Below are 24931 nucleotides of genomic sequence, written 5' to 3' on the forward strand. Positions count from 1 at the left end.
ATCTGGGATTGTATATTTTCTTTAGAACCTGATCCTACATGATGAATATTTACAAAGTTGTCAAGGAAGTCACTGAAGGTTTTTGATGGGTACTTGCTTATGAAGTAAACTCCATATTTTTTTAAATATGTTACATAAATTTAAAAGTCAGTAGGGACTTGAATTCAGGAGTTGGGCCTAGTTTGTTTTGATTTGTTCCATTGGTGCCCCAAGTTTGTGTGTAAAAATATGTTTTGTTTAATTAACTTGCTGCCTTTGTTGTACTGCTTAAGTTGTAGTGCTTTTCTCCTTCCAACCTGCCTGTTTGGATTATACTGCATTCTAGGAACTTCAGAATACTCCTGCCTTATAACTAATTTTTAACAAAGAATCCATTTATTAAAGAGCTGTATGAAAATGTACAAGACATCTAATTTGATGTTCCTGTTAGAGTCTTCTGTGTTTCATATATTTGTTTTTTTTTTTTAGTTCTTGCACTGTTTCTCTTGGAAATAAGATCATAAATATAAGTTTACTTTGTCTATTTTGGGAAGCTCTTTAGGTTTAGAAACTGCATTTAACAACAAATCTTTTTTACTTTGCAGATAAAGAGTTGAAGAAGAGCGCTTTATTGCGTTCAACCTTCAGCAGTTTAAATGAAGAGAGCAGTGTTTTACAGAAGTCTCTCGGTTTAAAGTATGCTTTAAATAACCTCTCTCTAGAGGATGGTGGCAATCCACATTCCAGGAAAAAACGTTTTCTCTCCTATCCAAGATATGTAGAAGTGATGGTTACAGCTGATGTCAAAATGGTTCGTCACCACGGGCAGAATTTACAGCACTACGTACTAACACTGATGTCAATAGTAAGTAAACTCTAGTTCTTAAGTATTAACAATTTCAATTATTTCTGTTCCATTGTTTTCTTTTCTGCAGCTGTCCTGTCTTCCGGTTTGACCAAATTTTGTATCAAAAGAAAGACATTCCATAAACATAAATAAAAAAGTAGGGCCAAAATTTCAGACTGAATCTTTTCGGTCTAATGCAGTGTCTAGGTGAAATGATGTGACTGATTTCCTGATTTTCTGTTGCTTTAGAAGAATTCTTAAGCTTCAGTGAGTTAAATGTATGGATTAATTACAGCAGACAGATGTTAAAAGGCATTGTGAAAAAAATGCTTGTTTATAGTAATCCTAGTTTTTCAAGTTTTCAAGTAATTTCAGATTAATATGGGTCAGACTTTGAGTTGGCATAATTTGTTTGTGATCTTTCTGTAGTAAATTCTTTTTTGAACCAAAAGTCATTACTTGTATTGATTCAGAATATGGTACAATAAGCTCTGTATAATCAAAAAGTTTACCATAACATCTGTTGAACCATGGCAAAAGCCATGCTAACATATTCTGCATTATAATTGTTTCTAGATTTCTGTCTTTACATCTATTCAAGAAGCTTAATTTATATGAAACTGCATCTACCTTGGGGCTTGCAAATTAAAGCACCTGCCATATGGGTGTCTATACAGACATCTGCTTTATAGACAGCTATTCACTTGACCAGTTATAGACATCTACTTTTCAATGGACACAATAGCTCTCTAGTTTTCACTGTGATCAATGAAATTGCTTCATAGAAGTGTCCAGTGCCATTTAAGAAGCCATAGGGCATCTGACTTGGCCTCAGCTGCTTCACAAAGCTCAGAATCACAGAATCATAGAATATACTGAGTTGGAAGGGACCCAAAAGGATCATCTAGTCCAACCCTTAGCCCTGCACAGGACCATCCCCAAGAGTCACATCATGTGCTTGAGAGTATGATCCAATCTTTGTTGCCCTCCTTTGGACACTGTAATAGCTTAATATTTTTCTTATGTTGTGGTGCCAAAACTGAACACAATATCCAAGGTGAGGCCACATCAGTGCAGAGCGAAGTGGAACAATCCCCTCCCTCGACCAGCTGGTGATGCTTTGTCTGATGCCAGCTTCAACTCCAGTTGAGCTTTGGCTGCACAAATGTTCTCCCTACAGCAGCAAGCAGCGTCTCTGAATTCTTACCATGTCACTTGACCTTACTTCCACTGGGCTTACACCTTCCTTTTTGCTGTATTTCCAAAAGAAGATCCCTGCTCAGCCAAGCTGGCCCTCTGTCTTGCCTGCTTGACTTCTGACATTTTGGAATTGCCTGCTCCTGTGTCCTTAGGAGGTGATGTTTGAAAAGTGACCAGCACTGATGGACCCCAGCACCTGGAAAAACGTTTTCCTGGGCGACCTTACTTACTAATTCCCTGAGCAGCCTGAGGTCTGCTCTCCTCATGTCAGAGTTTAGATTTTGCTGACACTTTTCCTCTTGTCAGCAGAGATTTTAAACTCAATGCTTTCATGGTGGCTGTGACCGAGATGGCCACCAATCTCCACTTTGCTCACAAGATCCACTCTGTTGGCAAGCAGCAGATCAAGGAGGGCATGTTTCCAAGTTGGCTCTCTTAGGACCTGTTCCATAAAGTTGTCATTCAGGTTTTTTAGGAATCTTCTGGCCTGGGTTGTACCAGCTGTGTGATGCTCCCAGTTAATTTCTGGCAAGTTGAAGTCCCCCATAAGGACAAGGACAGTTGACTTGGAAGTGTCTCTTCGTTCCTCAAAGAATAATTTGTTGGTGTCATTGTCCTGGCTAGGAGGTCTGTAGCAGACTCCCACAATGACATGTTGCATTATTTGTTTGCCCCTTGATTCTTACCCAGAGGCTCTCAACAGTGCCATTGCCAGCTGTGAGCTCCATACATTCTAACCCTTCTATTACATACAGTGCCACCCTTCTGCCTCTTCTGCCCTGCCTATCCCTCCTGAAGAGCCTGTAACTGTCCATCAGGGCACTCCAGTCACAAATCTCATCCCACCGTGTTCCACTTATGCCAGTGATGTCAAATCTCTGCAAGTGTCCTGTAAATGACGAGTCATAACTGCCAGTTGTGTGTAGGTGTCTGATAACCTATATCACGTGAAGGGATGCTAGATAATATGCAGTTAGACAACTCAGCTGAATTCTGCTCGCTCTAATATCTGCATATCCAGCTGATGGCAGTAGAGGTGCTGTCATCTATTACACAGATGATGTAGGCACCTAAATGTAGAAGATGGAGTTTCATTTTATTGGTTTATAAGAAAAATAATTATACTTTAAGGGAGATTAGCATACTTTAATTTTATTAAGTCTTCTGAATTTTTCTACTTCCAGTGGTGTGAAAGTCTGAAAGTTCATGTATTACCAAAAAAAATCAGTACTGAAAGTGGTTTTTTCTCTTTAACTTATAGTGCAGATCCAATTTGGAGTTCTTTTAGAAACAAGTGATCCCAAAGATGCCATTTTTTATAGGGACTTTTTTAATAAAGAGCTGTTCCAAGAAACAAAGCAAAGTGGTCAAAACATTATTTTAAAGTGGAAGTTGTTTTTTACAATAAGATGAAATAGAACATTTATGATATCATTTTCATAAGGTGTTATTGTGGTTATAGGTAATGTAATTCCTGGATGTGTTTTTTTAAGAACAAAACATTGTTCCTGCATCTGTAGCTGTTGTACATTCCACTACAATTCCTTACAGTGCAATGTTTCTAAAGTCTCTTTACTTACGTAATTGGACTTCTAGGTAAATAAGAGAAGCATTGTATAATTGCTGCTATAGAGAATCAATATATGAACTGTTTTTAATATCTAGTATTTAACATATATTGTATGACTGAAAGAATACCAGCTCTTTGCTAAAAAACTTACAATTTAATTCTTATGGTTACCTATCCGTACTGTAAAACTAGGGTTTTACACTTGCTGCTGACTTTGAGGTAATAGCAAATGATAAAACACTACCTCTTTAGCATGAATGTAATATCTTTGACTACCACTCCAGGTGGTAAGATGTATAGCTTGCATCTTCTGACAGCTCTTATTAACATGTATATCTGCTACTTCTGAGTGTAATCTTCAAACAAAAATTTCTTAAGATGTTTTTTATAGCAATGTTGAGCTCCTACAAACGCAGATTTAAAAAAAATATAAAATCAGATCTTAATTCTCAAAGATTTTCTTTACAGTTCAGTGAATTCTACCCCCCTCCCTCTGCCCCAAAGAATACGTATCCCAGCTGATCTCCCTTCTCCTTGAAGCATTTCAGCAATGTCTTGGAATCAGAATAATTGGAAGTCATTGGGTCCAGCCCTCACCTCACATATATATTGTTTTTTCAAACAAATCAAATAATGCATATACAAATCAAATAATGAATATACAGTCTTCAGTCTCTTCTCATCCTTCTCCTTTCCATAATAATTATTTTTCAGTAAACTAGTAAAAAAATGTGAAGGATAGGAAAACAAATGACTACCATTCTTTACTATGGAATCTGTATTAGAATTTATCAGTATGCAGGTGGGTCATTTCTTAACCCACAGCCTCTTAGTGTTTGAAATAAAAGCATTATTAGTCTTATTCAATAACCCCTAAAGGAAAGAAATGAAACTATTAAATTTTATCATTTCTACCATTATACAGATAGCTTTGATTATTGAATTTAACTGGTATTTGTGTCTGGTCAAGCAACTTCTCGTGTTATGGGAAATTGTCAGGTTGCTGGCATTTTAAGTGAAACAAGCATTATACTCTAGTCTTGTAATAATTCTGAAACTTTTAAGGTTATTCAGTTTTGGCTTGGATTTTAAAGAAACCTAAAAACTTTAAGCATATAAATCCCATTAAATTTTAATGAAACTTAGACATCTAGCTCTCAGAAGAACCTTTGAAATCCTGGCCCATTTTTCTTTTATTTTCTTTGAGGTTTTTTTTTATCAGTAACAAAGCCACCAAAGTAAACTTGCTGCTCTTTTGTGAGTGGAAAATAAGAACTGAAATATACTGCTAAATATTTTTAGGGTTTTAAGTGTCTTGTCACTCATCCAATTCAACCTGAAAAGGCTTAACTCTCAGCATTCGAGTAATCCCATTGAACTGGAACTGGAATGCATTTTCTAATTTCTTTAAAGCTGCATAAATGTTGGCAATATGAGTATTCACATTATTTACATTATGTCTTGGAAATACTTACTGGTTCTGATTGAAATATTCCATGTATTTTGAATTACATACCTTTGCTGTAGGAATTTATAAAAAATTTTGTATTGAAATACAATAGAGTGGCATTATTTAATGTCAAATTATAAATAAAATAATAAAGAATTCCGTGATTGCTTAACTTGCATTTTTTTTTTTATTGTTCCTCCAAGTGTTGTATCAGCAGAACAGGCAGTAGGCACTGCCCTCATAGATTTAGTATCTGGAAGACTTTATCTTAGACACACTGTGTTCTGGAAGTTCAAGGCCCCTAACATGAAGCCTTGATCTTAGCAACTGAAGTAATTAATTAAGACACTGGAGTTTACTATAAAAGCACCAAAACCACCTCCAGCCTGGTTTCATGAGACATTCAGAGGTACTATCCTCTTTTTCTGTATCAAGTACCTGATTATTTAAGTATTGTACTGCTTATATAGTTAGTTTGGTAGTAGAAAACTACTTGGTCTGTTCTGAGTCTGCTTGCAGCAAAAACTTTGTAATCTTTCCTTTTTGAAAAGAAATCATGATATACAAAACCACCTGTGGTGGGGCTGTGATGGCCAGCTCAGATCATGAACTTGGCTGACTGCCTAGTCATGTGAGTGCTAAAATTGGAGTGTGGGTGGGGGGCGGCCATGCATTCAAGGAGAGGACTGAGACAGCATCACTTTAGATCATCTAATATGCAGTGAGACTGTGGAATCATGAAAAGGTGTAATATCATGGTAAAATAGTACTGTTATGATATGGTGTTATAAGCTGGTGGGTTTGATTTTCATCAAGACAGATTCCTGACTTAAACTGCACGTAAATGGCTTTGACTGTCCATTGTTTTGTTCACTGTGTAGTCTTTCAGATCTGTGCAAATGAAGCTGCCACTGAAGGACCTTGAAATAGTTACTGTTGTTTTAGTAATGTCAGATTAGTGTATTAGTACTAATGCTACAGGAATGTTCTGTGCTTTTCATCTCTCATATAGTAAAATCTAGAAAGCCAACACAAGGCATTTATTTCTTGGCTTAGGCTCTATACCTTATGTTTCTTCTGTGTATATAAAACCACATGATCTTGTGTATTTGATATGGTTAAAATGAAAGTGGGTATTTGTTTATGCACTAATGACTATACATAACTGAAAGCAATTATTTTCAAAGTATTTTTCATATAGGATTCTCTGAGCTAGACTTCTTTGGCATATAGGTATCTATGTGAATATAAAAAATGCCTACTATTTTTTAAATTGTGACTGTCCTTGTATTCCAACTCCAGGGTGCCTGTATATTAAATGTCAAAATGATACATGGCTACATCTTGAGGTCCATCAGATAATACAGAGGTGATACTGTGCCCAGGTAGCTAAGAAGGCCAATGGCATCCTGTCTGGTATTAGAAATAATGTTGCCAGCAGGACGAGGGAAGTGATTGTCCCCTTGTACTTGGCACTGGTGAGGCTGCACCTCAAGCATTGTGTTCAGACATTAAAGTGCTGGAGTGTGTCCAGGGAAGGACAACGAGGCTGGTGAAGGAGCTGGAGCACAAGTCTTATGAGAAACAGCTGAGGGAGGTGGGGTGCTTTTTTTCCCGTGTAAAAAAGAAGACTCAGAGAGACCTTATCACTTTCTATAACTACCTAAAAGGAGGTTATATTGAGCTGGGGGTCAATACTTTCTCCCAAGTAACAAGCAACAGGACCAGAGAAAATGCTCTCAGACTACACCAGGGAAGGCTTAGGAAAAATTTCTCTATGGAAAGGGTTGTAAAGCATTGGAACAGGCTGCCCAGGAAAGCAGTGGAGTCACCATACCTGGTAGTAGCTTAGGGACAGGGTTTCCTGGTGGACTTGGCAGTATTAGGTTAACGATTGAACTCAATGATCTTAAGGATCTTTTCCTACCTAAGTGATTCTATGAAATTTTGCAGTATGTAGGGAGGCACATACTTGCCCATCTTTACACTTCACTGCTGTTAGTACTATTTACTGTGGTTTTAACCTAGGTACTGGTGGTAGTTGTTGATTAGATATTTGATGATTAGCAAGTACTTGTCTCAATGACTTTCTCCTAAGTAGTACAGAGTTCAAGGGCTGTTCCTAAGGCAAAGCCTTGGTACTTTTTAATTATTACAAAGGTCTTGCTCTGAGCTATTTGGGACCCATCTCGTGAATAATGAGCCAAGCAACACTCATGTCTTTCTCTGAGTAGCTTCTAGTGGCTAGAGATGCTTGACTATGGTTATATCTTGTGAAATGATCTTTTGAGGTAGTCTGTTTCAGATACTGAAAGGAAGGATACATTGATATCTGAGCTGTGCATGATGGCATTTGATATGATCTGGTTATAGCTGTGGTGCATATTTTCATCAAACAGTTGTAGATGGTAATGATCATATCTAAGTCATCGTTTGCTGAGTTATTGCAATATTAAAGGGATATCTTTGCACCCATCTGAGTCACAAGAAAGAGCATAGGCATTCCTGATAAGTTGTGGCTTCAGCCCAGCCAGCAACCAATCCCCACACAGCCGCTCGCTCATGCCCCCACCAGGATCAGGGAGAGAATTGGAAGGGTAAAAGCCAGAAAACTCATGGGCTGAGATAAAGACGGTTTAATAGGGAAAGCAAAAGCCACACATACAAGCAAAGCAAGACAAGGAATTAATTCACTGCTTCCCATGGGCAGGCAGGTCTTCAGCCATCTCCAGGAGAGCAGGGTCCCGTCAGACTTAACAGTGACTTGGGAAGACAAACACCATCAATCCAAACCTCTTCTTTCTCCTTTCCCCCAGCTTTATATACTGAGCATGATGTCAAATGGTATGGAATATTACTTTGCTCAGTTTGGATCACCTGTCCCAGCACCTCCAAATTCCTTGCCACCTTGGCAGTGTGAAAAATGGAAAAGGCCTTGGCTCTGTGTAAGCCCTGCTCAGCAATAACAAAAACATCTGTATGTTATCAACCCTGTGTTCAGCACAAATCCAAAACACAGCCCCATACCAGTCACTGTGAAGAAAATTAGTTCTACCCCAGCCAAGACCAGCACACAGGGTGACTCAGCCTTTAAAAGGAATGTATTCTTTCTTTCTGCCTTCACTAAAGCATTCTACTAGGTGTCATGTGGAGTGTCTACCTGGTTAACTCAAGGGATAGTATATTGAGGATGACTTGGATGAGGGGACAGGAGATGATCTAAAACTCATAGTGGAAAAAATGGTAACCCTGAGACATATAGGTATACTTGTGCAAATTTGCATGAGAAGTCTCTTCTGGCATTAGATTCCACTGGTGGAAGCCAGTTTAGTTCAGAAATGTGCACAGAACTGAGTAAGAGCAACACCAGCAGAAATAACACAGCAGAAATAACATTCAGTGAAGCGATGATTGTTCATATCTCATAACTTCAGACAATTTTGGGGTCTTATGAAATATATGACAGAATAAGGGTATGACAGTAGAGGAAGTGAAGGAGAAATCTCCCAGATCCTGGAGAAATCTCCTGGATCCTGGATATCTTACATCCTTTCATCACTACAGTGATAAATAAGAGATTATTGGAGCCTGCAAAAGACATGCGACCTATGAAGCGATACCTGTTTCTTTCAAGGAATATGAAAGTTTGTATTCTCCTGGTATCATGGTTGTGTGTAACAGACAAGAGGAAAAAAAAAAAAAGAGGCCTCATGATACAATATTTAGGGAAAAAATAAAGGAAAAAAAGAGCTGAAGAAGTCCAATTGGATTTGGATATATCATTTATTTATCTTCCAGCCTTTTAGGCGTACTTGCTTGTTTATTAGTCCCTTTTCTAAATAGGGTGTTTTTCCATTATTCACAGTCACACTTTAATGGACAGTTACAACAGGGATATCAAGAGAACCTTAACTTTGTGACCAGCTTACTTCCAGTCAACTGACAACCACAGCTGTGGTGATGACAAGGTCTGACTTAATGTTTGAGAATTCCATGAAAGTAAAAGCTGTGATCCTTCCACCAAAGGGTAACTTGTTTCATTTATATATTTTTTTCCCTTTGTTACTGTGCAATCAGAACTCTTCTGTGGTGTGTATGCTGGTTTTAAGAGTCTGAAAAATCTTTTGAAACTAATTTCACTTTGTCTTGGCTATTACCTCCTACTTCTGTGAAGCCTGTATTTAAATCAGTGTAAGCCAAGTAGTTCTGGAAATTGTAAAGAAATGGTGTATTCTATTAAATTCCTGTCGCATTTCATCGTCCTTTTTCATGACTACTTCCAATAAGAGATGATGGAGAGAGGTATCTTTAGAATACAGGAGCAGGGAGTACTTATCCCTTAATTTTTTCACCAAAATTAAGAATCTCATATTCCAGATCTTTGATAGTTCCCTGCATTGGTCTATCATTTCAAGTCTCAGTTGATTACTTTAGTCTGCACAGCTCCCTAGGTGAATCTTCAAATTTGGTTTGTGGTTATCAACTGTCAGGATTTTTCTCTTCACACGTGTTCAGCCAGCCTGAGAATATACCTTTGCTGTTAAGGGCAACTTGTTATCAGCAGAGTCTTGCTCTTCAGTCTTTCAAAAGTAGTGGTAATGACTAAATGTTTTGAGGTCATGAAAGTGCCCATGAGGCAAAGGATCCATACTTTGACTCAAATGTAGGATTAATGAAAGCAGTGTTACTTTTACATTTAGCTTGAACTTGTCTCCAATATGCGAGAAAGTATGCTTCAGAATTTGGTGAGAGCCTCTGGCACCTACATGACATTATTTCAGTCCTCATCTCATCTCCAGGGATAACCAGTAGATAATTCAGATGGCGTGTGTAGATATGGCGTTGAAAGTCCTGCAACAGATTCTCTTCAGATGTGCAATGAGATATTCTTTTCTTACATGCTTATTCCATCTATACATCTCCTCTGAGTTATGGGTAACTGGTACTGGGTTTTGAAGATATACTTTTGCTCCAATATTTTAAATGGACATCGTGTCAACAGGCAGGAAGAAGGATTATTAACTCTGTGTTTTGTGTTGGTTTCTTCGCCTCCTCTGCGTTTTCAGATTTTGTCAGCAGGATAACCTCATCAGACAGCACAGCAGTAACAGATTTTTTTCAAGGGACTATTAATGTACATGAGGGAACATCCATCAACTGCTGTACAACTGCTACTACAGCCATGAACTCGAACTGCTAAGTTTTAATCACAAGAAGGCTCCAGCTTGGACTCCTTGCCTGGATCATTCTAATCACCCAGGATCAGAAATGAGTCGTCTTCTCACATACTATATATGGTACAGGAGGCCTTTAAGAAACTGAGAGCTGATGTTGCACTGAAGGTTGATAGTCACAGTGTAGGCACTCAGGTATTGTTTGGTGTTAGCTGAACCTAGTTAACTCCCCCATTCAGTTCTCAGTCCCTTTGGCTGTTCTACATGATATATACCTTTGTAGTACTGGACAAATCCTGTATTGGTTTTTGTTGACTGTGTCACTACCTCAGATGACCTGCATGCTCTTTACTTGACAGCCAGTGAAATGCATCTGTTTCCTGAGTTTGAGAGCTTTCTGTTCCAGTGTTAACTAGATTGATTTACTAGTTAATTGAAAGATGTTTCTGACTAATCTAATGGCATTCTCTAATGGAGTGATTGCATCAGTGAGCAAGGGAGGAGCTACAGATGTCATCCACCTGGATGTGTGTAAGGCTTTTGATACAGTCCCCACATCATTCTGGCCAGTAAATTGGAAAGTTATGGGTTTGATGTGTGGACTGTTAGATGGATAAGAAATTGACTGGATGGCCGTGTCCTAAGAGTTACTGTCAATGGCTCAGTGTCCAAATGGAAACCAGTAGTGAGTGGTGTCCCTCAAGGGTCCATATTGGCATCAATACTTTTAATATCTTTGTCAATGACACAGACAGTGGAATTGTGTGCACCCGCAGCAAGTTTCTAGATGACACCAAGATCAGTGATTCAATTGAGCTGTTTGAGGGAAGGGGTACCACCCAATGTGACCTTGACAGGCTTGAGGATTGGGCCCATGTGAACCTCATGAAGATCTACAAGGCCAAATGCAACAACCAGGTCTAGTGAATTATGTCTCTGTTAATGCTATACACATGTAATCTTCTTGTATAGGTTTCTGTTGTAACAAATTCTCAGTTGTAAGTAGCTCTTATATCAGTTTAAATAGTATGAGAGTCAATCCTTGGAACAAGCATCTTCATGTTACAAGCCAAAGATCCTCACAGATCTCATTTCAGATTCCTCTCTGACATGATTTTGGAATGCCATATGAACCTGTCTTCTGTTTCTTTGCTAAATATAAATAAAACTTGAAAGATTTGGGCTGGAATTAATCTCCCTCAGCCTCATACATCTGAAAATCTTATCTTTTTCCATAGTAAAGGGATGAAGAAATGAAATAGCTTATTTTACAGTCTTGTATGAAAATACGTATGTCTAAATACATATCTTTAGATAGTCATACCTACAGAACAGTTCATCTCTTTTCCTTCTCCATTGACTATTCAAGAAATTTAGACAACTTGCTTACTGTTATTTACATAAGCTGAGGTGAATGTGATAATTGTGTTATGTTATTTCTAAGACAACAGTTCATATAGGAACATGGTTTTTGGGGAAGATAAATATCCTTTCTAAGTTTATCGAAGTGGATCTCAAGGTAGAAGAACACATTAGGAGCTTGGTTGTGGTAAAGGCATTTTGGTAGTAGAAAAATGGTAGTTTTTTCTAATCAAGCTCTGCCTAAATAGTACTTGAGCATTTCAGACACCTTTTCTTTGATAAAGGATTCTGAATTTGTCTGTGCCCAATGGATTCAACTCTTCAGTGAGTATTTGAGACATGTTCCTTTTTCCCACCTCAGAATAACTGGATGCTTGCTGGTTAGTAACCAAGAAAGGAGTCTGTATGGGAAGAAGCAAACAATTGCTGTACTACTTTGAAATGTGTTCTCCACATGGATTCTGAAACTCTGGCTCCTTCCCCACTCTCATTGAATCGTCTGTTTCCAGCTTGTATATCAACAAATGAATGAAGGACAATGCTGTGCATTGTACTCTCTCCAGTTTAGAGAAAGATGGGGCATGAGCCAGTGCTCTGTCAGTTCCAGGTTTTAGCAGGATTACTTGATCTCAGGTAAATAGAATTCATATACTACAAGGCTGTAGTCTCACAAGCAACTTGAGCCAGTTCGAGTATAGGTGACTTTTGAGAAGTCTGTTCTTCTTCATCTCTCCCTCTGTGGGCACCTGTGTTGGAGGAATTGCACCAGGAATGAGATCATGCTGATCAGTATAACAGGATTTAAAAAAAATAATAATAATTTTGCAGCTGAATCAGTTCCTTGATCACTTTTGTAGCCTGGCAGCCTTAGCACAAGCTCAAAGGGAGGAAAGTCAGTACTTCTGTGTACAGTGGCAACTCTTGTTTACATAAGGCTGTCATTCGACAACTGCTTTAAGCCAAATTGTAGAATCCATATGGATGAGATATCTGAAGCTGTTATTGAGAAGGTATAAACTTTTTTACTGATTTTATGAAGAATAACTTTCAAAGTGGTTTACTTTGGTGTATGGAATGGACTCATGATTTTTACTATCTGTCTGCAAGACTTATGTATAAAAATGCTTATTGGGTATGTAAATACAAAATTTATGGATGAGAAAAGAAACTCGTGTATGTGTCTTGCATATTTGCAATACAGATTTACAACTCAGTCCAGCTTCCACTAAAAGCAAGGGCAGAAATTTACTTGTTCAAATTTGCTTTCTAAAACTCTCTTTTATGTTAGGTGTTGATTGCACAAATAATCCACATAAACCAGCTTATGCCTGATAGTTGCAGAAATATTACTTTTTTTTTCCTTTGATATTTTATCAATAAACTACAGGTTTTACAGCGTATAATAAATGTACTTTTTGCATTAACATTTCAACATGGTGTCTAAGTATTTGGAAGTGAATATAAAATTGTCGTTATTTGGGTGTTAAAACCTGGGCAACACTTTTGATTTGTCACCATATACTTGGGTAAAAGGTACAGAAGGATGCATGATATATCTCTTGTGTAGTGACTTGTTTTTCTTTGGTTTTTTTTTCTTGATTAAAAGACATATGGTTTACCAGATGAATTAAATATTCTAATCTTCTGACTTTTTTTTCTCTTTAGGTTGCAGCAATCTATAAAGATTCAAGTATTGGAAATCTTATAAATATAGTTATTGTCAAATTAATTGTAATTCACAATGAACAGGTAAGGAAAATAAATATTTAAAAGATTTCTTTCTGATATAAGAAACAAAATGCATGAATTTTCATTGTAATTACAAAGTTTAATTTGTTTTAGTTTTAAATACAAAATATTTTCTTTAACTATAAAATTTTGTTTTAGAATAGGAGACTAAATGTCAAATGTGAGGTTAACTTTAGGGTGTGTATTTAATACCTCTATTTCCCTGTCTCTCTATTAGCACCTCCAGTTGACCTATATTGACATAAATCAGATAGTATATGAAAGCTTATGGCATAACAACCTAAAGTGTGGTTATACATGTGAAAGTCTGACAGGGAAATGACATCTTTTATAGAGTGCTTTGATGGAGTGTTTTCAGCCCTAGGAGTTGTAATATTTTAAGACTGTAAGAAGTATATGCTTATCTAATATATGGGGTTTATATTTATTTATCATAAATGTCACTTTTAAAAAAATATTTAACACATGATAAATGCTCACATTGCATTATTTAAAATAATGGGTTCTCATGACTGATGACTTGTGGCTTAATTCAGATCTGATCCTAAGGGAACTCTTACATGACTTTCCATGCACAGTCATTATTTTACAGATTAGCAGCACAAATGACAACACAGTAAGTGCAAGTGCATGAATATTAAACCAGTTATTTGATATTTTTTACCATTTCTTGCTTAGGAAGGACCAGCTATCACTTTTAATGCAGCTACTACACTTCGTAATTTTTGCTTATGGCAGCAATCACAAAACACTTTGGATGACACTCACCCTTCTCATCATGATACTGCTGTTCTCATCACTAGGTACAGTATCTAAAATAACCACAACTACTCAACTAGGTAAGACAAATGCTTCAGGGTTTTTTTACAACATCAGCTTTTAACCATTCCCCTGACATTGTTCATAGATAGCTGAAGAGAATGAAGACTATCTTCTGCTTCCCAAACCACTGATTATCAATACATGAGCAATTATTCTGACTATGTTGATAGATAAGCATCTGATGATCCTTTCATTAAAGATGATAGAAATTACTTAGACCTGAAATTGTGACAAGGAAATGAAGTCTTTAGCTATTGTACATTTATGTGATAGAGGCAGTGTTGTACTTAATGGAATCAGTGAAGGATGCAATGATGATCAGCTCCTGATAGCCCAGGCGTAATCAGAACAATCAAAAGCTTAAAATGGAAAATATTTAAATATTAGTATGTATTCTTCCTGTGCACCAATAACCTTAGTGAAGGTTCTGATGTTCATTCATTGAAATAGAATCTCTCTTTTGCTCTTCTTTTTCACTAATATTTCCCCCCAGTGTGCAAGTTGGACACACTCCAGCACATCACACTGTTTGATGTTAGTCCTGAATTTTACATTGTTAATTTGGCAGATGGTCCACAACATAAGGTGGTTTCAAGTATATTGCAATCTGCATGTTTTTCAGCAGCATATCATAATTGTCTACTGTCTGCATTGTAGAGAAATAGCATAGTATTTTAAGTTTTATTCTTTTCACACTAGATAGAAAACAGTACTGTGACCTTAGTCTGGTGAATTTAAATTATTTCTTTCATTAGAATACAAATTGTTTGAATGGACTGTGAGATTAAAAATTGAGAATCAGATTTGCAATTACTTTAGTATAGCGACAGTGAATTACTTTAAAAATATTCTTTTACATGCTGTAATAATTTTAAATAAATATTTTTCTTCAAGGGAAGATATCTGCAGAGCTAGAGAGAAGTGTGATACTCTTGGTGAGTTATTCTTTTTTAATCAGCATGGTTATATTACAAAATACATGAGAATTTCACTGTACAGAGAAAAATCAATTAGGAATAAATCAGAAAATAGAACCAAAATTCAAGTCACACAGACATTGTTTCTCGCTTCTTACTGCTGTTGTCTCCTGGCATGTAGTTTGGTGCCAGGGGGTTGTATAAATTTGCTGCATACTTGAGGAATGACTTTCAACCATAGTATTTGTTGCACTACATAGCACTACATGAAAATTCGTTCTGTTAAGCATTTATTTAAGGATTCAATTTTGCAGGTTTAGCAGAGCTAGGTACAATGTGTGATCCACTACGCAGCTGTTCTGTAAGTGAAGAAAATGGATTGAGTGCTGCTTTCACTATAGCACATGAGCTTGGACATGTGTAAGTACCTATTTCCCAGCAGGTAATTTTTTTTATTTCCTTTTGGATACAACCAATTTCCAGTGATGGGCTCTACATTTCTAAGAGAGCGCAGTCTGACATGTCCTTTTAGAAGAGTCATTATTTTTGCCTCTTCCAGTGAGCCAGCTCTGCCCGTCACCTAGAGGTAAAGAAGTTGTGAATTTTATAACCTGGTTGGTATCCTGAATTATAGGAAAGACTGGCCAAACAACTAGATTCTGTCCTTTTGTCATAGGAACTGGTTGAGACACTGGGACATATCCTAGGCGTACAACATAGTTCTGCTAAGTTCAACTGCATTCTAGCCCTGCTAGGAATTTACCTTTAAGAAAAGCCAATTGTTAATATAACACAGAAATATTCTTCCTTGTGTTTGATCCTTTCAGAATACAGTAGAGTAAGACAAAGAAATACTTTACACAGAAAAATAAGAGGAGATGACAGCATTTTATTTTATGAAGCATACCTCATCAGTGATGGCAGAAAGGTGCTATACTCTAGCTCCATGAGGCATGCTACTGTGTAGGTAACAATGAAGTTACAGAGCTCAGTAGCTAGCTTGTTGATTTTCATGTTTCTGCAAGTTCCTTTAGACACGTGTTATTTGTCGTGATATTTAAGCTGAGATGTAAAATAAGATGATGTGTTAGTTGCATGAAGTATAATATTAATGTGCTCTGTAGTTTTTGTTACTGAATAGTAAGAATTACGATGTGAGTATTGGAGTAATATTTTGTGGACAGTCTAGCCATGACCTGTATATACAGTTGAGGAGAATGTACAGTGGCATAATCCTAAAACACTGGAATTTTTCTGGTGAGTTGAAAAATTATGTGATTGTAAAATTCTTCCTGTACCCAGTAAGGTATTTGGATAAGGAGAGAATTATATAAGGCGTTTTAAAGATACCTATTGCCATAATATCAGATAGATATATTGAGTTCCATTAAATTTTAAGGCATTTTCAAGCTCGTTTGAATTGAAAACACGTTTGCTGTTATAGCAAAGAGAGTTTCAGTTAATTATTGCTGAACTTGTTTTGGAGTTTGTCTGTTTTGCTTTTTAGATTTAATGTGCCTCATGATGACAGTTTTAAATGTAAAGAAGCTGGAATTAAACATCAGTATCACGTAATGGCTCCAACTTTAAATTATCATACAAGTCCATGGACCTGGTCAAAATGCAGTCAAAAATATATCACTGAATTTCTCGAGTGAGTGTCAATATAATGCTGTGGTTTAGAGTGTTATTTTTCTTTTTTTTTTCCTCCAATTTCTTGTATTTCTGAGAAGCATTTTAAAGGTATTGCTTAAATACAGTTTTCACACTGCTCTTTTGTTTAACCTGAGAGGGTTTAACTTGTAGGGCCTTAGTCCTCCAGAAAAATACATGATTCATGACTTTGTTAAAGTTGCACCTGAACATACAAAGCTAAAGGATTTTTTATTTTTTTAAATGTAGGGGCATAGTTTATTGAAAAAATCTTCAGTATGATTTTAATAGGTTAGAATAGGAACTGTTTATTTTCTGAAGTTTTTATGTAAAAATAAATGATAAGTATAATTTAAGCAGTACCATCTTCTTTTTCTTTCCTTTTTTTTTTTTTTTTAATGAGCAATGTCAGCCAGAAAAAAAACCAACTTCATTTTGTTTGGTGGATCTAAATGCAAAATGCAAAAAAGGAAAACCAAGCAACCTGGTTTAATTATTCATGAATTTTAATTAAAGTTATTATATAGGCAAGTAGGCATGCAAACCCATAACTCCACTGAGATATGCATTTGTAAGTGTTGGATGAGTAGTGAGAAGGTTTCCAGTGAATTAAGAGTGATTTATTCACATTTTGTTCCTGTTTTACAACAGTACTGGCTATGGTGAATGCCTCCTAGACAAACCTAGTGAAAGAATATATGATCTTTCCTCTCAGCTGCCTGGGTCAATGTATGATGTCAACAAGCAGTGTGAACTTACTTTTGGTAGTGGATCACAAGTGTGCCCATATCTGGTGAGTGAAAACCAGACAAAGTTGTGCTCAATCTATACTAAAAAGTTACTGAAAATTACTGGTTTGGGAATAATTTTATCCTGAAGTAAGTAAAAGTTCAGGTTATATTCTTCTGAATGGGGAAGCATTCAGTGCACAGCACTGCAATTTCATATGCAAGAAATATATAAAAATAAAAAGTAGGATGCATTCATTTTGATTTCCACATCTGTGATTGTGATAATTCCTTTCAAAGATCTAAAACTGCATAAATTAAGGTTTCCTGCAACACTTTCTGCAAATGTTTTCATATTATTGGTCATATCTTACATTAACAGGTCTTGCTTCTCTGCTTCTTTTAAAAATTTATAACTTAAAAGCTAATATATTATCTCAAACATTTGTTCTAAATGGTCCAAAATGACTCCCTACTTTCTCAGAGAGTGAAAAAATATTTTTGAGCTTGATAGAGTGTACATTTTGTACACAAAATTGAGATATGGAAAGAAAACTTGACTAGGTTAATATTGAAACTTAAGTTGTATTGTGAAAACTTAATATGGCCACTTCAATATAAACATAAATAAAACATTATGACTTTATGCGTTACTGTCAGAATGTCAGTGTTAGATTTTGTACTAAGTTGTAAAATACCTCTACCAATATTGTATGGCTTGTTGGAGCTGTTCGAAGGAGAGAATTTAAGATCAGATTCAGACTGAATTAAGTGGAGGTGAGGCAAATTGTTGTTTTGGAGGAGTCACACTTTATGGGAATATTATAGAAAAGGAAAGGAAAGGGTACTTCAAAGACTGAAGAAGGTGTTTCTGAAGACTGCTTTTTAAATCCTATAATCCATAAGGGTTATTTGTCTGTTAAGAGTCTTTTAACTATTTGAAAAGGAGGCTTTCTTCTTAATTTTATAGGCAGTATATTTAATTCTTGTTGAACTCAGAGCCTTTTTGTGGGGAATTATGTGGAAACTGTGCTGCATAGTATTAACCATAAGCTCTTGCATATTTTTAAATTAATTTTCCAACTGAAATAGAAAATGAAGTTATCTATTACTCTCATGGGATCACTTTCAAATATTCCACTTTGCTGTTTGGCCTTAGTCAAGGTCTGTTTTAGTTTTGTGGTGTTTTATCTGTGGAAAATGGTAGTACTAATAGCAAACACTAAGCCCACACAGTATGAGAAAATACAAATATCACAACTACTGTCTAAAATGGTGTTAAAGGTACAAAAAAGTAATCTGTTTTTCTTTTCAGAAACAATGCAAACGCTTATGGTGCACAAGCACAGAAGGTGTTCACAAAGGTTGTCGTACTCAGCACATGCCTTTGGCCGATGGAACGGTTTGTGGTGTGGGAATGGTAAGCCTTGATTTGTTTCTCAGTGCTTGCAATTTTTGATGTAGATAAGAAAGATCAGTGCTTGCTGTGTGGCAATACTGTGCCTGTAGTACACTGATTGTGTGAAGAGTGTCTACCTGGCTTCACCTGCAATTCTGTAATGTTATGTTATAAAAAAATATAATTGTCTGTTCAGAGTAATTATTAAAGTTTACAGATGCCACATTGGTTAAAAATAGGTGAGAGAACTCGGGGAAATGGCCATCTTTCCTTCTGTTTGAAAAGTTCAGGTCATGCATAATAACTTATTTTTTTTCCTGATCAGTAATGCTCCAAAGTAGAATTATCTGAAATATGACATCCCAAAACTGTTTTTTTCCCCCAGTTTCTCTTATTGAGGCTGTTTCACTGAACCAAAACAAATTAAGTATGAGTCACTTAGATAACAGGTGTGCAACTTTTTGGAAAGAGAGAGTCTCTGGATTAGCACCTGGTTTCAGTAGTTATTTGCACTTTGTATCTGTTTCAGACAAAATATGAAAGTATGTGTCAGTACCTCTTCAACTGGTCCAGGAAGTGCCTTAACCACACATAACTTGTGTTCATTTTCTGTCTTGCCTATTGTAACATAATTCAGGATACTTGGATCTGTTCAGTGCTAAAAACCGGAGCTGTCTTCTCACTTATACCCTAATGTGTAGGATGTCCTGGCTGTCTGAAGTATGGATTGAATGCTTTGACAGATGAAAAAAAAGAAGTGGAAGCTGTGTTTCCTATACCCTGCTCATTGTTTTATTTGGTAAAGAGTGTTTGGATGATGAGAGTGCTTCCTCATTTGGCAGTTTGTTTTCGAATGCAGATCTTGATCTGTATCCTTGGATGACATAACCTTTCTTGACCTGTCCATAAGGGTCATGAATATCTAATTAGTAGACAAGGCACTTTCAGAACCTTGATAAAAACAGAAGTAGTGGGGGAGGCTAGTTGAATCCAGTTACCAGTGGAGACTTGAGCTTTTAGTTTTGGATTTGTATGTAGTTTGGGAAGTGAACAGAAATTAGGTGCTTGAGTGCTTTATTGGTCTAGTCTTTGGCTTTTTCATGTCTCACTTCACCACTGGCAAACAGAGCATTGTGAGAAGAAATATTTTTCAGATTTTTTATATGTTCAGGTGTGACAGTGATTATCTAAGTAGGGATGTTTTATTATGCTGAGCTGCTTTTAACAGTAGTGTGCTTTGGCAGCTTCAGGGGCTGTGCGAACAATGTTAAATTTTTTTTTAAATAGTTTTATATGTTCAAAGGATTAAAAAATCTAATTTAATTTCTATGTATAATAAGCTGATACATTTCACTCCGTTATTTCTACATTTCCCCCAATAACTTTTAATCTCTACGACTCTGTGTTTAACAAGACAATATTGATGAGAAGTTTGAAAACAGTGTCTTAATGGATAACAATTTAGGCATTAAACTGTCTCAAATGGTTTCTTTCTGTGTTGCAAGATTATAAAAAGTTACTTGCAGGTTGCAGTGGAAACTTTGCTTGATTATAGTCTATGTATGCAGCTGGTGTTACAGTGTTTAACCCGTTTTTCAGTCAGTCACTGATCAGAAAGGAAGTTCATCTTTTATGTAAACTTCATGTGTAATCTTCAGTTAAATTGACTCTACTTTGGCAGCATCAGAGGATTTCTTTTATATAAGAATACAAAAACCTGTTTTATGTAATTAGTGCTGTGAAACCATTTTTCTCTAGGAAGTGAAGAGCTAATTACAGTCATTACCTCTGAAAGATGTAAGAAAGAACAGCAATTAATTAATCTGACAAATTGTCGTCTGTTTCTGTCTGACAGCTCTTTTCAAGTTCAGTCCACAAGCTGCTGTTGATGTTAATGGCTATAAGACATTAATATTTAACAGCAAGCTAAATCAATTTATCTTTGGCATTTGTGACATTATTGCAGTGATGAATACAGAAAAGGTCCATTAAAGGAATTTGTTATTTTAGTATCAACTTTCTAAGCCTAACTTTCACAGGTTGTGTGTCTGATTAATGGATCTTGCTCTGTGGACTACTCTAACAGTTCTTGTGTTTTCCTTCCCAAAATTTACAAGAAGATAGAAATCTAATAATTTCAGAGACTCTTAAGCATATGAGCAAACAGCTTTTCCTGAATGCCTGCACTTCCTAATGGAATATTTTCTTGCCATATGCAATCTATCAACATGCACACATTTTGAATACATTTGTTTTGTATGTCTCATGGTGCACACGTCTGTAGAGCTCAGTGACTTCTTAATATATATATAATATCCGCAGTAGGTATGGGTAGCATTTTCTTAAAACATTAAAGGGATAATGCAGCCTAATTCTTCAGAGTCTTATAGACAATAAAGAAAATATTTTCTTGAGTATCTGAACATTGCCTGTATTAATTCTACAGGGTTAATATTATTATCTATAATTATTATTTCTAAAAAAGAAAACTTTCAATTTTACTTCAATTTACTGACTCGTTAAATTTCTTTGAGCTGATCAAACTGTACTTTGCTTGTCCTAGAATTGCCTGTAAAAATTAATTATATTTGCTTGTTGGACTTCTGCTGAAATATCTGAAAATTTCTCTTCAGCTCCTGTTATGCATTCTGAGCGCTAAGGGTTGACAGTAGCCTATAAGTAGCTATTCTGCCATGTCTGAGTAAAGTTTCTCACTTCATCACTACTCACATTGTGTCTCATCACTTCTGGTGCTGTTTGTCTATTTGGTTTCACAGAGATTTGTAGGAACTCTAAGTTTCTTCCAGCTCTTTTAACATCAAATAGACCTTCCTTGAAGCAGGGAGTGCAGCCTATTCAGTACTTCAGAGACAAAATGGTAGCAAATATAACTAGACATGCTGTATGTAAACACTTATTAGTTTTGCAGGGGTGAATTTCTACACGCCATAGGACTACATTAGTCATTACTTGAAAGTGTTTCTGGTGTTCTTTTATGAGAGATATTATTAAACACAAAGGTATATATTCCTGAGTCGTCTTCCTAAATAGAATTATATATCATAACTACAAAATAAAGTTTGTATTAAAATTTTTTTTATCATGAAATGGGGCACAATACCATGAAAATATTAGATGTTTAGTGCTTTTTTGTGTTTTGTTTCTGTCATCAAAGCTACTGTGGGAGTTTTTTTGAAATTAAGAGCAGTGCTGTATGATTACACAGATGTACCCTGCACAGTGGATGCCACAGTGAATTTTGTAGATACAGTTGCAATTGTTGTTGTCAAGGTATAAACTATATATAAATTAAAAGTATAAATCCAAATAAGAACAGTATTTATATGCTGCATTGAGGACCAAGATAGCAGAGGATGCTCCTATGCATTACAAGATATATGAGAGAATTGTTTTCCATTAGGAAAGAAACCGAACTGCTTTAATTGGCCTAGTTTTCTTCTCTTAAATGTCATGTTCCAGATAGGTGCTAATTTGATGGATGTTTAGGAAATGTGAATAACTTAGAGCAGAACTTCTAGCCCTGCTTCCTCTTAGGTTTTCTTGTTGCATTCTAGTCAAAAATTTCATTGTGCTTTGAAATTTCTGTAGACCAGCAGACTCTTGTTCGGATTCTGTTTTCAATTGTTTTTTTATTTTGTTATCTGCTTCTTTTATTTTTTGGATTTCTGTAGTGAGGTATTGACTTGCATTTGTCCTCTTGGGATAGTATAAATGATTTTTCCACACCTTAAACATGAGAAGTTTTGAGGTGTTTTATTAACCTTCTTTCTAAAATTCCAAAGGAGTGAGTTTGAAGAGTGATTCAGGTTTTGGTATTTTGAATGTCTTTGCTTATGTTTAAAAAAAACCCAAACAAAATTCTAAATCTCCGGGTACCAGTTTTCACAGTGTGGTTGATGACATTCAGAGAAAATACTTAATCCCATTTCATGGTGGATCTAATTAAAGGGAGTAGGAAGCTAGAAGTGTTATGGAAAATAAATATCTACACTATTATATGTAACCAAATTAGCTACAAGCCAACTGATATACAAACTCTCCTTACACATCCATCTCCAGCTTACACCTGGCTCGGAATCATGGCTTCTGTATAATGAAGTTGATGCAGTTTTTAGCAGTGTAATTTATATGATATTCATTCCGATAATGGTAACTCATCTGTTGGAGTTAGTGATACACATCTGAGCCCCCCCAAAAAAAAATCTCCAAAGAAAAATAGTTGTTGAAACCATCTATTTTCTAGGAGTGGCATTCTCAGAACAAGTTGTTTTTGCTATGAAAATAACAGCAAAAATACCTAATAAAGTGGGGGGGGTGTTATAATTATATTTTGAGACGCTTGAAAGGGTTGCACTCTGGTCCTTCCTGGATTCCTGAGGAATATAGAAATATGCCCATATTCCATTGATTCCTTGGACATTGGAATGGAGAGGTAGGAGGTAGCTATGTGATTCTGACCTAAACTTTTCCATGTCCTGGAAACTACATAATGGTAGTTTGCTACTTAAACACTGAAAAAAGCGAATGTCATAGAAGCCTGGAAAAAAACTGTTTAACAGCAAGAAGGAATTCACATGATACAAGTAACAGTTTCATTGGAAAGCGTGTACCTTTGTCTGTTTTAGAGAAATGTTTACCACTTCTATTCACTGTAGATATATAGTGTATATTGAACTAGCATCTAAAAATATCTAGAATAAGTATCAAATGAACTAAGATTTCATCACTTTAACATAGAAGATAGGGTTATAGGAACAATTGAGAATAGGGAAGCAGAGCAACAAAGAATTGCTTGGAACAGTAAAAGAAATACCAGCCTGATTCTGAAGTGTGTTTGGTGTTCTTCAGTTGTAGGTTACTGCTCATGTATTGATTTCTATTAAAAATCATTGCATAGCTTGACTACCTCATGAATGTAATGCATTAAGAGTTTTAATCTGAAAGAATAAATCATTTTATGTGTATATGTGTAAAGTAAGTATAAAAAATTCAGATGGATTTTATCAGAGTTGAGTGATAGGGGGATATGTTCACCATCTGGAAAGCAGCAGCAGATCTTTTGAACTGTAAGAACAGAGTAAAGTATGGGCTCAAACCAAGAATTTTTTCTATGAACTGGGATTTCACAGAAATACTTTTCTGATGAGATATAATTATAGAAAAAGCAAAAGTTTCAAGGGAAAAAATAAAATATGCAGATTTTTTGTAAGAATAAATTGAAAATGTTGAAAAAAATAACATTTTGTGGGATTCGTTGATAATGCATTTGAGTTATAAATTTAGACTCGTCTGAGAATCCGTGCTACAGAGAGAGACCTGAGATGCCGTGGTTACAACTTCAGTTAGATACCTTTCCAAGCTCCATTTCTTCTGTCTTGTATACTCGTTTTGTTAACTGCTCTGGTTTTGCTCCTTTTTTATGCTCTATGGTCCTATTCTCATCTTAGTTCTTAGAGCAGTGTGCTTTCTGGACTATGTGTATTATAGGACGGAGAGGAGGCATAGGTTTAGTGTACAGCAAAAGGTTTTGTTACATCCACTTGCAGTTAAGACCGAGGCCTGTAGCAGTACATTCATTCAAGGGAACGAATGGGAACACTGCACAGACATGGACACAGGCAGCACCAACAGGAGTTTGGCATTCGAGTGAGTGTTTATCTTCACTCCCTGCTCTTGGGATTTTCTGCTGAATCTGTGTAACTTCGAAGATTCATACTCCTTTCCCAGCTCTGTGTGATTGCAATCTTCTTTGAGACAGTTCATGCTCATAATTCAGCTACAGGCCAAATGCATCATAGTGAACTGATCTGCTGCAGCACTGTTTAGGATTTTTCTGTTTCATGGCTACCAGCTATGCCTGTTTTCCTTTCCTGCATTTAATCCACTATAACTTTCTCTTCCTGTGCTATTCACAGGCATTCTCAGGGTGCTGTTTGGATTGTATTTTATAAGGAAAAAAAAAGAGTCAGAACAAAAAAACCTGGATATTTGGCAGGCAAAATACAGACCTTCATGGCCACTTCTGCAATGCTTTGTCCATTTCACTTTCTCTGCATACTT

The 24931-nt window shown here is 36.2% G+C and overlaps 1 protein-coding gene across 1 annotated transcript in view; it reads left to right on the plus strand.

Annotated features, from left to right (window-relative positions):
• ADAMTS20 (ADAM metallopeptidase with thrombospondin type 1 motif 20) overlaps nucleotides 1-24931 on the plus strand; it is a 103148-nt gene that overhangs the window by 16656 nt on the left and 61561 nt on the right. The window contains exons 4-11 of the mRNA XM_064655877.1: nucleotides 585-844; nucleotides 13248-13331; nucleotides 14010-14134; nucleotides 15048-15088; nucleotides 15385-15490; nucleotides 16578-16724; nucleotides 17375-17516; nucleotides 18767-18871. Coding sequence (XP_064511947.1) covers nucleotides 585-844; nucleotides 13248-13331; nucleotides 14010-14134; nucleotides 15048-15088; nucleotides 15385-15490; nucleotides 16578-16724; nucleotides 17375-17516; nucleotides 18767-18871 — 1010 coding nt within the window. The remainder of the gene's footprint in view (nucleotides 1-584; nucleotides 845-13247; nucleotides 13332-14009; nucleotides 14135-15047; nucleotides 15089-15384; nucleotides 15491-16577; nucleotides 16725-17374; nucleotides 17517-18766; nucleotides 18872-24931) is intronic.

The sequence above is a fragment of the Pseudopipra pipra genome, chromosome 5 (assembly GCF_036250125.1).
Source record: "Pseudopipra pipra isolate bDixPip1 chromosome 5, bDixPip1.hap1, whole genome shotgun sequence".
NCBI classification, from domain to species: Eukaryota; Metazoa; Chordata; class Aves; order Passeriformes; family Pipridae; genus Pseudopipra; species Pseudopipra pipra.